The following is a 13,701-nucleotide window of genomic DNA, read 5'->3' on the forward strand; positions in this document are numbered from 1 at the left end:
ATTTCACAAGTAAAGAAGGTGAAGAGAGAAGTTGAAAATTCAATTTCACAATAATCAATGAGAACCACACAGTGCTTTATTGCACTAGGAACCCCAAAAGTCCGGAAAGTACCCATTTTGTCCGGAAGAGGCGAGGTTGGTCCGGAATAGTCCGCAAAAGTCCAGAAAGCCAACACCTAAAAGATAATTCAATTAACTCTGGTTCAAAGTTTGGTCACTTTGTCCGCAAAAGTCCAGAAGAGTCCGCAAAAGTCCGGAAAATCCTAGAACTTGTGCTAGAGCTGCATCTGAGCTGGTCAACCCAGCATTCACACCTAGCTCCAGACCATTGTTAAACTACTGACTAAGAGGGTAATAAAGTTTCTGGCTGTGAGTGTAATAAAATGACAGAATTATTGATTGGAAATGGTCATGGTTGGTGAACATGATATGAAAACTCACAAATTACAGAATTTGAACCAATTCAGAGATGTTTTCATGCTTTTTATTTCTTATCATACTTTATTACAATTAACGAGTCATAGTATTACCAAAAGCTAGTAATAAATTATGTCACATGTTTTGATCATAGTTACAGATATACTGGTGCTCTTTGTGTTGACCATGCTCAAGAGTTAATTTGTAAGACATCAAAACAGAGTTTGTAAACTTCTTCTGTTTTTCAATTATCTTATTTTTCATAAAATTGCCAATTTTTTTTATTTTCTTGCTTTTCTTACCTTTACAGTCATATAATTTTGATTTATGTGACCTACTCCCTGATCCAGAAAAATACAGAACTAATTGTTTTGAATTAAAAAAAAATATCATCCTGTTTTGCCAAATGAAACATAGCTAAATCTTTTAGTTAGTCCTAACTAGCAATATAAAAAAGTCAAATTTTAATATTTAGCCAATTTTTGGAAGGGCCAAAAACATGTGTTTTTCGTATGGTGTGACAATCAAGTCCAAAGACTTGTACTAAGACTAATTTCAGTTTATGCATTCTAAATTTTGGAAAAGACATGCATGTTTCATTCTTATAGCCAACCATTAAATTAAAGTAACACAAAAAAAAAAGTGAAAATTAGAGCAAAATTTTGGCATCAAGATTTTGAATGCTTAGACTTGTTCCAAGTCTGTGATTTTTGTGACTTGATTGTCAGAAATCATGCCAAAAATGCACGTTTTGGGCTCTCTTTTCAAGAAAATTAGTAAAATAGTGAACTTTTTCTTTTAACTCCAGTTTAGGACTAAATGAATGATTAGGATTGAGCTATGTTTCATTTGGTAGAACTTGATAATATTTTTTAAATCCCAAACAATTTCTGGAATGGGGAGTAATATATATTTTGTGTACTTTCAAATGACTTGAACAAAGAAATGTTATCATACTGATTTCTGGCTGGTGTGTTACCTGAGACAAGTATTATAAGGATCTCTAGGCAATAATGGTGTACAAATTTTGGTACATAAACTTTATGTAGCCAGACGTTTCCAGTGGTATAAAAATTTCAACTTTTTTTGAGATAAGTGGGGGGACAAGGCTGTGGATCACGAAATGTACTTTTAACAATCATTTCAGATAAATTTCTGATGATCTGAAGATGTCAAAAATTGCACTCTATGTTGGGTAGTTATTTTAAGTTTCTGTATTGTATATATTAATATGAAGTACATACATTATTTAGTAGTACCATGTAGGAAAATGCTTAGTTGTTTTTTTTAGATAAAAATTGCCTAGAAAGTTGTATTCATGGGTATCATTTTTATTTTTTTGGGAGGGGGGGAGGAAGCAATGGAAATTGAAATGATCCAATTTTTTAATATGATTTTAATCATAATTTATTATTTGACAAATTGTTATAAAATGTGGTAAAATCAGATCAAATAAAAAGGTAGTCTGTTTTGTATGTAAAACTTCTCTTGTAAAAAATTGAATGTTTACTTCAAATCCAAGAGCACTAGTATAACAGATCTTCTCTACTTCAGAAACTGAGCAAGTAGACCCAGAGAAAATCTGAGATGAATATACCTAAGTCTTCATTTTCTCAACTTGGACTCTGATCATTTCATGAAAATAGCATAGAAGCTGATATTTCTCCTTTGTAAATAACTTACCCATCAATCAATAATTAGATTTAAGATTCAAGAGCAAATTCCTCATGTTAAGTGGAATACAATGATGAACAATTGATTTTGTGATCTAGTAAGTGTGCTCTGCAAAGGATCATTTAATGTAATCACTTGTCACAATGTACTTAATTTTTGTGCAGAGATGTTGTATATATGAGAGAGTGGGTTGCATCAAATTGGTCAGTGAAATGAAATGAAAAAAAAACATTGTTCCTTAGTACAATAATTCCATGCTGCCAGTGAAGGACATGTTCAAATAAAAGAAAAAGTAGATAGTACTGGTAATAAATTTGAGAATAGTTTCTTATAATGTAAAGGTAATTTTTTAAAAGATGACGCAAGGATATGCAGCTGGCTATTTGGTACATCATTTACATGTCTGGTTAGCAAATGTTCTCAGTACAGATCCAAATATTAGGTACTCACTAGTTGGTATTTTGGGTTCATAGTATTTGCCATCGTTGTTAAAATCAGGGGGTGGGAGCTTGTAAGTTGTAGATATATTGCCAAAAATGGCCATTGTCTTGGAAAAGGTGTTAATCTATTTATCCCCAGCATATTTTTATTTGTTTATTTCATTTTAACCTGTAAAATATTCAGTTCACTTGTAAATCCTAGAGTCAAAAAGACAAAATTATTTGAATGGAAATACTACACTTATTTAAAATGAAAAAATGTGAACACCAAGCACCATTTTAGATATTATTATTAAGTAAAAAGCATGTTCAGTGATTGAAACCTATTCCTGTCTCATGATTATTACAAGTTACATCTTCTACCTGGATAAACAAAATATTTTTAGGTCCTTCACAATTGATTCTTAGTTTCCTGTTTCATGGTTGAAAACAAGGGATGAGGCGACTTTTAATTATTAATTACCTATTATTTTCTTTATTTTAAAACAAGTGGTCGCAACCAACATCAACCTGTTTTGACAAGGAACATGTATTTAATTATTTTACATATGTTTGATTTTATACATAAAGTAATGGTACAGTTATGTTCTTTGTTTATTCATCATTATAGTTTATATGATCAAAGTCAGAAAGTAGCAAATGGAATTTATTAAAAGTAATTTTAAAAGAGTAATTCCAAAATATAAATGAAATAATTAAAAATTTTGCAATTCTCTACTTTGGACGCGGGCGGGAAACAGGAAACTCAGAATCAATTGTGAAGGGCCTTAAGAAAATGTTTTCTCAACCAATCTTTAACCACACATTTAATATTATTATAACATTTTAATATATTTAAAAAAAATGTGAAAATGTTTTGTGTTTGCTGTGATATCATGACACTCCACTTATTTTGCCATTGTTCATAGAAAATAGACAGAAAAAGAAAATCATATACTAACCATACCAATGTTAGGGTAACCAGAGAAGATGTGAATTAATATGTAACTATGATCAAAACATGTGACATTATTTATTACTAGCTTTCCTTTTGGTAATACTATGACTAGTACATTGTAATAAAGTATAATAAGAAATAAAATGCATGAAAACATCTCTGAATTGGTTCAAATTCTGTAATTTGTGAGTTGTCACACATGTTCACAAACCATGACCATTTCCAATCAATAATTCTGTCATTTTATTACACTCACAGCCAGAAACTTTATTACCCTCTTAGTCAATAGTTTAACAATGGTCTGGAGCTAGGTGTGAATGCTGGGTTGACCAGCTCAGACTCCATGTCTGCAGCTCTAGCACAAGTTCTAGGATTTTCCGGACTTTTGCGGACTCTTCTGGACTTTTGCGGACAAAGTGACCAAACTTTGAACCAGAGTTAATTGAATTATCTTTTAGGTGTTGGCTTTCTGGACTTTTGCGGACTATTCCGGACCAACCTCGCCTCTTCCGGACAAAATGGGTACTTTCCGGACTTTTGGGGTTCCTAGTGTTGGTAATAATGATATGTTGCATTAGAGGTGTACCTGAGCTTTGATTGGTCTTGTATGTTGTAATAGGGAAGAAAAGATATTATATTTGGTATACAAACAATTGCGTGAATTTTCTCTTTCCAAACATGTATTTTTGATTTCCCTCGGCTAATACTTGTGAAAGATATGACGGTTCAAAATGGTATCGAGACTTTTGGAACACCCATCATTTCATGAAATATGTCATACATGTATAATGACAGAAAATATATCATTTCCAGGCATCAGACCCCAAAATGTACTTTGTTTGCTTTATGACTTGGTCAATTTCAGTCATTTTAAAGCAGCATTTTCAGATGTCACACAAACAAATAGTTAGTTACTCGTCGTATTTTTATGCAGCGCCCAGGCCTAAAATTGGCATTTAATCGAAAATATAAAATGTTCTTACCGCTACAATATTTGACAATGTGTAATATTCCAAGACATTGACATCTGTCCCAAATTTGACCTGAAATGTTTTTATCCATTGAGCAACTCTGGTAGCACCTTGAGTCTTAATGCCAGTAATGACAACAGGGGATAGGAAGTCAACTTGTAGCCAGCAAGGCAGTGAGGCCGATGAGGCAGCCCAGAAATCATCATTGTTAAGTCTTCCCTTGTAAGGTGACAAGTCTCCATAGGTGCTAGATGCAGTAAATTGATTGTCAGTAACAGAACCATCCTCTAGGCCAAGTGGTCCATGAGTTCCAGAGAGAACTGTTAAAATTGCATTGATATGTTATAAGATTATTATGTGAAAAATGTAGGCCTAGGCAAGCTAACATTAACAAAAAACTTTGTGTTGATGGCGACTACGCAGTTATACCATAGGGAGGGCACACGAAATCGTCATACATCAAAGAAGCAATTTGATCGTTCTGGGTTTCATCTGTAAGGACAACTTTGTGTTTTGATGAATTGCTCCACGGGGCGTACGGCTAATGACACCTTTATCAGTTGCCATGTCATCAAATAAGCAATCTGAAATTGGAAACCTGTATTGGAAAAACAGAGCCAGGAACGGATAGAAGAATGATTATACGTACCTTCCAAGCTCCCCTTAAAAGCAACGTTTTGTGCAAAAAGTGAACATACCCCCCTCCTGAAAATGGATTGCTTGAAACTACTTTGTGATCACTTTGTAGTTTTTGTTTTCTTAGTCATATGTACATTATTGGATATTTTTACCCTGTTTGTTACTCAGAAGTGGACCTTTGTGGGCTTTTTCGGAAGACTCTCTTGTGGTTGCGGCCTTATCTATGTGCTGCGATAGCACTGTACTCTATGCTACTGATGTTATACGTTTTATTTGCTATTCCACGAGGGTACTTGAATGAAGACAGTAATTTTGATCCATCTGTTCAGTAAAATAATTTTTCTGCCTTTATATTAACTGATCTTCTACTACAAATCCATCGTAAATCTCTTCTTTCCTTTATATTGTGTATTCAATTACTTTTAGTATTGCTGTATTCATACCTGATTCACATGTTGCACCTGTGTAACATTGTGAGCATGTACAGGTATCAGGTGCTGTACAGGCCCCATCATTACGGCAATCTTGGATACATATTGCTGAAGAGAAGAAAGATAACATTGTTATATTAGTCAAGTGCAGACGGATTTAACTAATCAAAATTACAAACAGAGAAAGAGGCTTACGCATCATACACTGGAACATGGAAACATTCAAACATTAAAACTAGCGCACGAGATCAAATTAATGATGCTTAATCGTTATTCTTAATACAATATACAGGGGAAAGAAGAATTACGCATCGCATACTAGCACATTTAAACATGAATTTACAAATGAAAACATAACATGCATAGGCAGAAATACCAGAGAAAAACTCCGGACATACCTGCCTGTGCGGGGACTTGAACCCCAGACCTCTCGCTTGTCGGGCGAGCGCTCTAACCACTGAGCTACACAGACTGTCCCTGATAAACAGGACTCAAGTCTGGTACTTATGGATATGAGCAGTCAAGGGTGAACAGTACAAATAACACATTGCACACCAGTGTACGAGATCAATTAATGATGCTTACCCGCCAGCCTAATATAATCATACAAACAGAGGAAGAGGCTTACGCATCATACACTGGAACATGGAAACATTCAAACATTACAACTAGCGCACGAGATCAAATTAATGATGCTTAATCGTTATTCTTAATATATCAATATACAGGGGAAAGAAGAATTACGCCTCGCATACTAGCACATTTAAACATGAATTTACAAATGAAAACATAACATGCATAGGCAGATATACCAGAGAAAAAACTCCGGACATACCTGCCTGTGCGGGGACTTGAACCCCATACCTCTCGCTTGTCGGGCGAGCGCTCTAACCACTGAGCTACACAGACTGTCCCTGATAAACAGGACTCAAATCTGGTACTTATGGATATGAGCAGTCAAGGGTGAACAGTACAATAACACATTACACACCAGTGTACGAGATACTGCTCAGTGGTTAGAGCGCTCGCCCGACAAGCGAAAGGTCTGGGGTTCAAGTCCCCGCACAGGCAGGTATGTCCGGAGTTTTTTCTCTGGTATATCTGCCTATGCTTGTTATGTTTCCATTTGTAAATTCATGTTTAAATGTGCTAATATGCGATGCGTAATTCTTCTTTCCCCTGTATAATCAAAATTACACAAAAAAAGTCCAGGACGACAACTTGCCGATTATGGATTAATTACAACCTGAGTAGTGAGTTATCAGTATAATCTAGAATCGGTTTCGCTATCTTTAAAGGATGTTTTCTTTTGGAGCATACAGTGGCTAAAAATTGTGTTCACAAAATTGTGATACGATACAAGTTTATTTCTTAAAATGATTGACAACTTCAAACAGGAGGAAAACGCACATGTTGCCTGGCCTTGGTTAACACTTTCAAATAATGTTTGTAATTGGACAAGGACCGAGACATGTTAACAAATGTTTACTGTATTAAATATATATCCTTACGCCGTTGTACTACCTATATTGGGTGTCCATATACAGACTTGATATTTAATATGGAATATTTGTTCGGAAAATTCCAAACTGGTCTGGCAGGGGTCTGCATAAACCGCACGGGCTAAATATCCATTGGAGTGTGTCGGGAGATGGTGTAAAATGATTGTTTGACAGGAAATGTACTTTCCATTAGTTTACATTATGGCGCTCATAATGTAGCGAATTCGCCAAAAATGGTGGATTTAAGGAGAATGAATTTGTTTTTTGTGGGGTTAAAATTTCTGAATTTGAGAGACATTATTCTGATATTATCAAATTTATTGATGTTTGAGGCGATATTCACTCAACCTAAATACCAATAAGTGTTCGTCAGAACTGAAATACACTTGCAGTCTACCAGTTTTGAAAGTGGGAGGAGCTTTGAAAAATATGGCTCTGAAAAGTGGTACGCACTCATATAGTTTGAATGGTCCCCTGGGGCCAAATACTATAAACTTACTGTATACAAAGAAACAGCACGAGTTCATTGGACAACCACGAATCCGCGAAGTTGTTTTTCTACCGTAAGTTTATAACATTTGAACCCAGGGGGTCATTCAAACTTTCTGAGTACGTACCACTTTTAAGACCCTGTTTGTAAGCTCCTCCCATGTTAAAAAATTTGATACATTGCGAGTGTATTTCAGCTGTGATAAACGCCAATTGATGACGAAGTTTAAGAAATATCACCTCAAACCCTATAAACTTGATAATAACAGAACAATGTTGCATAAAGTCCGAAATTGTGTCCCCCACAAAGCTCAAATTCAGCCTCCCTAAATCCGCCATTTTAGGCAAATTTGCTACATTATGAGCAGCATAATATACACTTATGGAAAGCACATTTTCTATCTCCCGACACATCCCAATTACTATTTAGCCCGTGCAGTTTATGCAGACTCCGTCCAGACCAGTCTTGGAATTTTGCGAAAAAAATATTCCATATTAAATGTCAAGTCGGTAATAGTTGTCAAGTCTTACACAACATTCTTACTCAATAAGCTAATTACTTTGTCACACTTGTTTCAAGACATCAAAATTTGATTGATCACATCACATAAATTGGTACTGAAATGAATTTATTTTGAAAAGTTAGGGCACCCTTAGTGAAATATTTCGACAGGAATGCACTATTTCCAAAAAAAGGTTAACAATTATTTCAACTGAATAGAATGGTGATATTACACAAAATAGACTTACCTGTGCATGTTACTCCATCTCCACGGTAACCGGCATTACATGCACATGAGAAGGAGCCAGCGGTATTAGTGCAAGCAGCATTTGTGTCACAGTTATCAGTACTCCAAGTACATTCATTATGATCTGAATAAAAATATATTAAGTAAACCACAATGTATTAGGTTGAAAAAGTGGATTTTGAGGTATATATCCGATAGAAAAGGTAAACTTATTATTTTACTCTGAAACGTGGTACAATTAAAACTCAATAACATTAAACATTAAAGCTAAAAAAATACAATTTAAAATGGCTGTGCTTGTACTGAATGAATTTGTTTTGAAAACTTTTAAGATATGATTGCTTTAAAAGCAATCATATCTTATAGTTGAACCTTAGCGACTAGAATGCACCATTTTCTAAGCGTAGTTTGGTTCGCATAAAGGTGACAATATTATTTGAAATAAATAGAATGGTGAAATGACACAAAATAGACTAACCTGTGCATGTTACTCCATCTCCACTGTAACCGGCATTACATGCACATGTAAAGGAACCAACGGTATTGGTGCAACCAGCATTTGCAGCACAGCTATCAGGACTTAAAGCACATTCATTAACATCTGTACAAAAAATGTATGAAATAAGTCATCAATTATTAGGTAAGACACAGATTTCAAGATATGATCAAAGAAAAGTAACCCTGATACTTATACTCTGCAACATGATGCAATTAAAACTCAATAATACATGAATACATTTAAATTGGCTTTCCTTGTCAACATAATGTATCAAGTTTGATTGATCACTTCACAAATATTGGTACTGACATGAATTTATGTTGAAAAGTTGGGGCAACCATAGTGAAATATTTCGATAGAATACACTATTTAAAAAACAGTAGTTTGACTCGTCCGCAAGTAGTGACAATTATTTGAAATAAATTGAATGGTGATATGGCACAAAAAAGACTAACCTGCGCATGTTATTCCATCTCCATTGTAACCGGCATTACATGTACATGTGAATGAACCAACGGTATTAGTGCAAGCAGCATTTGCGTTACAGTTATCAGTACCCAAAGTACATTCATTGTCATCTGTACAAAAGTAATATTATTAGGTAAAACACATATTTTGAGTAATGATCAAAAAAAGTAAAAATGTTTATTGTAATTTGACACATGACACAATTAAAACTCAATAATGCATGAATAAATTGACTTTGCTTCGCAACATAATGTATCATGTTTGATTGGTAACATCACACATATTAAAAATATCGACAGGAATGCACCATTTCCAAAAAGTAAATTGATGCGTATAGGTGACAATTATTTGAAATAAATAGTGTTATGAGATGGCACATAATAGACTAACCTGCGCATGTTATTCCATCGCCTCTGTAACCGGTATTACATGCACATGTGAAGGAACCAAATGGGATATTGGTGCAAGCAGCATTTGCGTCACAGTTATCAGTACCCAAAGTACATTCTGTATGAAGTAAGAACATTTTCGAAATTGATCAATGATCATGAAAGGTCTATTTTGGGAAAATATTATCACTCTATTGGTGTATGAAAGGTGATGCACCCCAGTTTTGCGACAACCCCCAGTTTTCTATTATAAACGTCATAATCCATTATCACACGTATAGCTATGGGTCTCCTCTATTTAGTGATACCAAAACAAGTACAAACAGTCTCCACATAATATCACTATGACGTCATAATGTGAGGGCACCCATGCAATGTTTGGAAATTCTGGCTATATGTACAAAAGTATAGGCAAAATTGATTTTTGGCCAAAATATCTCCAACAATGTAATTTTCACCGAATTTTCTCTTAAATATAAAAAGAAATGACTATTATGTAGTTCAACCTAACTAACAAGTAAAAAGTCAGTAGCTGTTGTAATGATTTTCCAAGAGCCAAATGAAAGTCATTGATTTTACTGTAGAAACCAATGGTGGGGAACACCACCCCAAAGATTATCTTTGATAGCCGGTCCTATCCCCGGTTAAAGTACTGGGGTAAACATTTTATCACTAAAATGAGCGCAAGGATAATAAACATGATAACAGTGATATGGAATAAATGGGTAAATATTCGCTTATATTCATCTATTATTTTTGCCGCTTTAATGAGATTCTATTTTTGAATTATTTAATATACAAAGCTTCTTACTACAATACGTAGTGCGGTTCAAGAGGTCATCAAGTATATCTTTTTCCCAGTTGTGACGCATGGTAAGTTGACGTGGGTCATCTGTAAACCACAGATCACCTTCGTCATACTGGACATCCTTTCTGTTACAGGTTTTTGCATGTACAGGTGCAACCACGCCTTGACAAAGACATATTTCTGCAAATGGTAGAGACCATCTCAAGGCACCGTCTCTTGATGGATCCGGTCTTTTTTCCAGAACGCAAAGGTGGCTCTGCACCACACACAGATGAGCTGTAAATAAAATAAATAATAATTCGAACCCAAAAACTGCATATCGTATTTTCATCGCGTAATATTGTAAAATTATGTTTAGCAGTTTCATTGGCAAATATTAAGCACTTAAATTTGTGGGGAAAATATATGCAAATTGAAGTAAACTAGTCGAGTCGCATTTGCAAATCTAAAATGCTTTCATATTTATCGCGAGCGCGCAGCGAGCAGGAAAATGTGTATATTTAAGCATTTTAAAAACAAGGTACACCAACTTGATGTTGGGAAACAAATAAAATGCAGACTAGACAGTACGCAGGGGGACAAAAACAGCAAATGTAGGCATAAGAAGTAGGCAAAGTTCAATAGCCAAAAATTACCAGTTCCAGGGTCCACAGAAGTGCTGAACCTGCATAAACAACAAGGATCAATGGTAATAGTACACAAGAACGATTGAAGAAAATCACTGTGCATATAAACAGACACGCTAAACCAAACATCCAGTATAGGCACAAAAAAGGCAAAGTTCGATGGCCAAAAATTCCAGAGCCAACAAAAGTGTCAGGAAAACAGTACACGGGAAGTGATGAAAATCACTGTGCACATAGCAGTCAAACAACACCAAACAGACAAAAAACAACAACAAAAAAACCGACATTTCGAGCAAATAAACTGCCCTTCTTCAGGGACAGAAAACAAAATATAAAGCAAACAACAAGAACTACATGATGTAGTTTAAAACAAATTCAAGTCAAAAATTGAAGGCAAGTTCAAATTGAACTAAGTAGCAAACAAGACAGCAAACTCAGAGCAAAATAAGCTGTGTCTTCACTCAGTTGGAGCCAGTTCACTACAAAGTGAGACTGGGAAACAATATGTAAATAAGCACCACCACAGGACATGGAGGTATTATCCTAATTGACAGGATGTAAATGTCAAGAGAGGTCGCAATCAATAGAAGTGGAAGAGAATGAATAGGATAAGTGGACTAATGTCACTCAAACTTTTTAAAACGATTTTTGAAAAGTGGCCCATGAATGTGTGCCCCAAAATCCCCCCGACTTGCCAAAATTACCCCCCTCTTTTTTTGGTTGGCCAAACATTTCTTGCCCCCTCCGCTATCGCCTCCGGTGTAATTCGTTGCGTAGACAAGGGAGAAAGGAACAGGGGAGGAAAGCTGCCGTCCCATCTATATGGAACACCCCTTCCACATCTTTTCTGTTGTGGGATACTTGCCGTCAGATTTTTAAAGATTTTGAGCATTTTGCATATTTTTTAACATTGTTGACTATAATATTTGACCATATTCATCAAATTTTGCTATATTTTATTTGCCAAATAAATATGCGTCGTTGTGTTTCCGTGGTGACAATAAAATGATGTGGCATTTTCGGCACAAAGCTAATGTCAGTCGTAGCTCTGTACCATGTTATCTGTAAGCAGTAGAAGAAGAACTAGATGTAGCCTTATAAGTCAAGTCGTGACCATGAAATGACCTCTGATGACCTTGAAATTACCATGGACAAAATTGTCAACACCCTGAAAAATGTCGGCACTAAGTTTCATAACAACCTATCTAAATAAAAAATTGACCTTAGGTTGACCTCTGATGACCTTGAAATGGCCTTCATCATGTTTTGAATGATATCAACATCACATAAAAAAAAATTATATTAATTTTCATTGAAATTGGACAAACTTCTGAATTTCACCCCCTTTGACCTCAAACAGACCCCTCCGCCATGTTTAAGCCAGGTAAACATCTAAAAAAGTAACTAACCCCCTTAAATAATGGCTATTATTAAAATTTATTATTATTATTCAAATTGTATTACAAATCTGTAAAATGTGTTGGAAGCAGAATTTATTTCTGCTCATTTTGATACATCATTTGATACGATAGCCCAGAAAACAATAAAACACCGGTCGAATTAATGTAGTGAGGTCCAGATTCGAAAGTTGCACTTACATACTAATTTTTACAATACAAAAACACTCAGATATCATTACACGGACTTCCTTCCATTACACTGAATACAACATCAATACAATTTACTGCAACTTTCAAATCTTGGGTTACATTGACGTCAATATTTAGTCAATTGCTACAAATGAGGCGTCAAAATGTGCAGAAATAAATTCTGCTTCCAACGCATTTTACAGATTTGTAATACAATCACCCGTTTTTGAATAATGGTCATTATTTAAGGGGGGTTAGTTACTTTTTTTGAGATGTTTATGATTACAATCCTATATGCACATACTAAGAAGCAGAAACTGCCCAAATACAAGAGTACAGCCGGAGCTCGGCTGGACTAAAGACAGAAGAGGAAACTGCTGAAATACAAGAGTCTAGCCGAAGCTTGGCTAGACTAAACATTAATATATGAAACCCATAATGTTTTAATAGCTTCAAACCAAGACATATCGATCAAAACACTTCGCCGCGTCCTACTCAATTAATCTGTCAAAACCTGCTGAAAGCATTTCAATTCACCATGAAACAGAAAATGTAAATTATATTCTGACTGCTATGAATAAAATACGAATTGTGACAAAAAAGAAATACATGCATTGTAAGATGTGCATCATTTGACCTCCAAATCCTATAGAATGAAATGATCGGAAGCGCTTGAATTGAAATGGGCAAGACATTTGTGGCAAGTCAAAAGGGGGCCAATAGACATTCATGATTCTGACCTAATAACTAATAGCTCTCAGAACGATGTTCGTTCAGAATAGGTAACAATAATTTCAAACAGACTTTGAACGTTATTTTGGTCCACCGTCTACTTTTTTTTTATGCAGTAATGGGGCACGAAATGGATTTTTAGTGGAACTGTCCATATAAAATGACATATCTCACCAAATTTGATGAACAAAGTTAAAATAATAGATATCTGAGCTGTAGCATGGTCGACATTTCAAAACTATCAGTTTTAATTGCACCGATCTGAGGTAAACTGCCGGAATATTGACACAAACAATAAAATACAAAGAAATTAAAAATTGATTATCATGAAACCCATATGT

General features: G+C 35.0%; 2 protein-coding genes across 2 annotated transcripts in view; one reads left to right on the top strand and one right to left on the bottom strand.

Annotated features, from left to right (window-relative positions):
• LOC140139194 (uncharacterized) overlaps positions 1 to 13,701 on the top strand; it is an 893,593-nt gene that overhangs the window by 376,446 nt on the left and 503,446 nt on the right. The gene's annotated exons all lie outside the window — the stretch shown is intronic.
• LOC140139620 (uncharacterized) overlaps positions 1 to 13,701 on the bottom strand; it is a 103,814-nt gene that overhangs the window by 2,091 nt on the left and 88,022 nt on the right. The window contains exons 5-10 of the mRNA XM_072161323.1: positions 9,607 to 9,723; positions 9,204 to 9,326; positions 8,728 to 8,850; positions 8,251 to 8,373; positions 5,522 to 5,617; positions 4,452 to 4,759 (exon numbers count right to left, since the gene is read on the bottom strand). Of these exons, the coding sequence (XP_072017424.1) occupies positions 4,452 to 4,759; positions 5,522 to 5,617; positions 8,251 to 8,373; positions 8,728 to 8,850; positions 9,204 to 9,326; positions 9,607 to 9,723 (890 nt within the window). The remainder of the gene's footprint in view (positions 1 to 4,451; positions 4,760 to 5,521; positions 5,618 to 8,250; positions 8,374 to 8,727; positions 8,851 to 9,203; positions 9,327 to 9,606; positions 9,724 to 13,701) is intronic.

This window comes from Amphiura filiformis, chromosome 18 (assembly GCF_039555335.1).
Source record: "Amphiura filiformis chromosome 18, Afil_fr2py, whole genome shotgun sequence".
Classification (NCBI taxonomy): Eukaryota; Metazoa; Echinodermata; class Ophiuroidea; order Amphilepidida; family Amphiuridae; genus Amphiura; species Amphiura filiformis.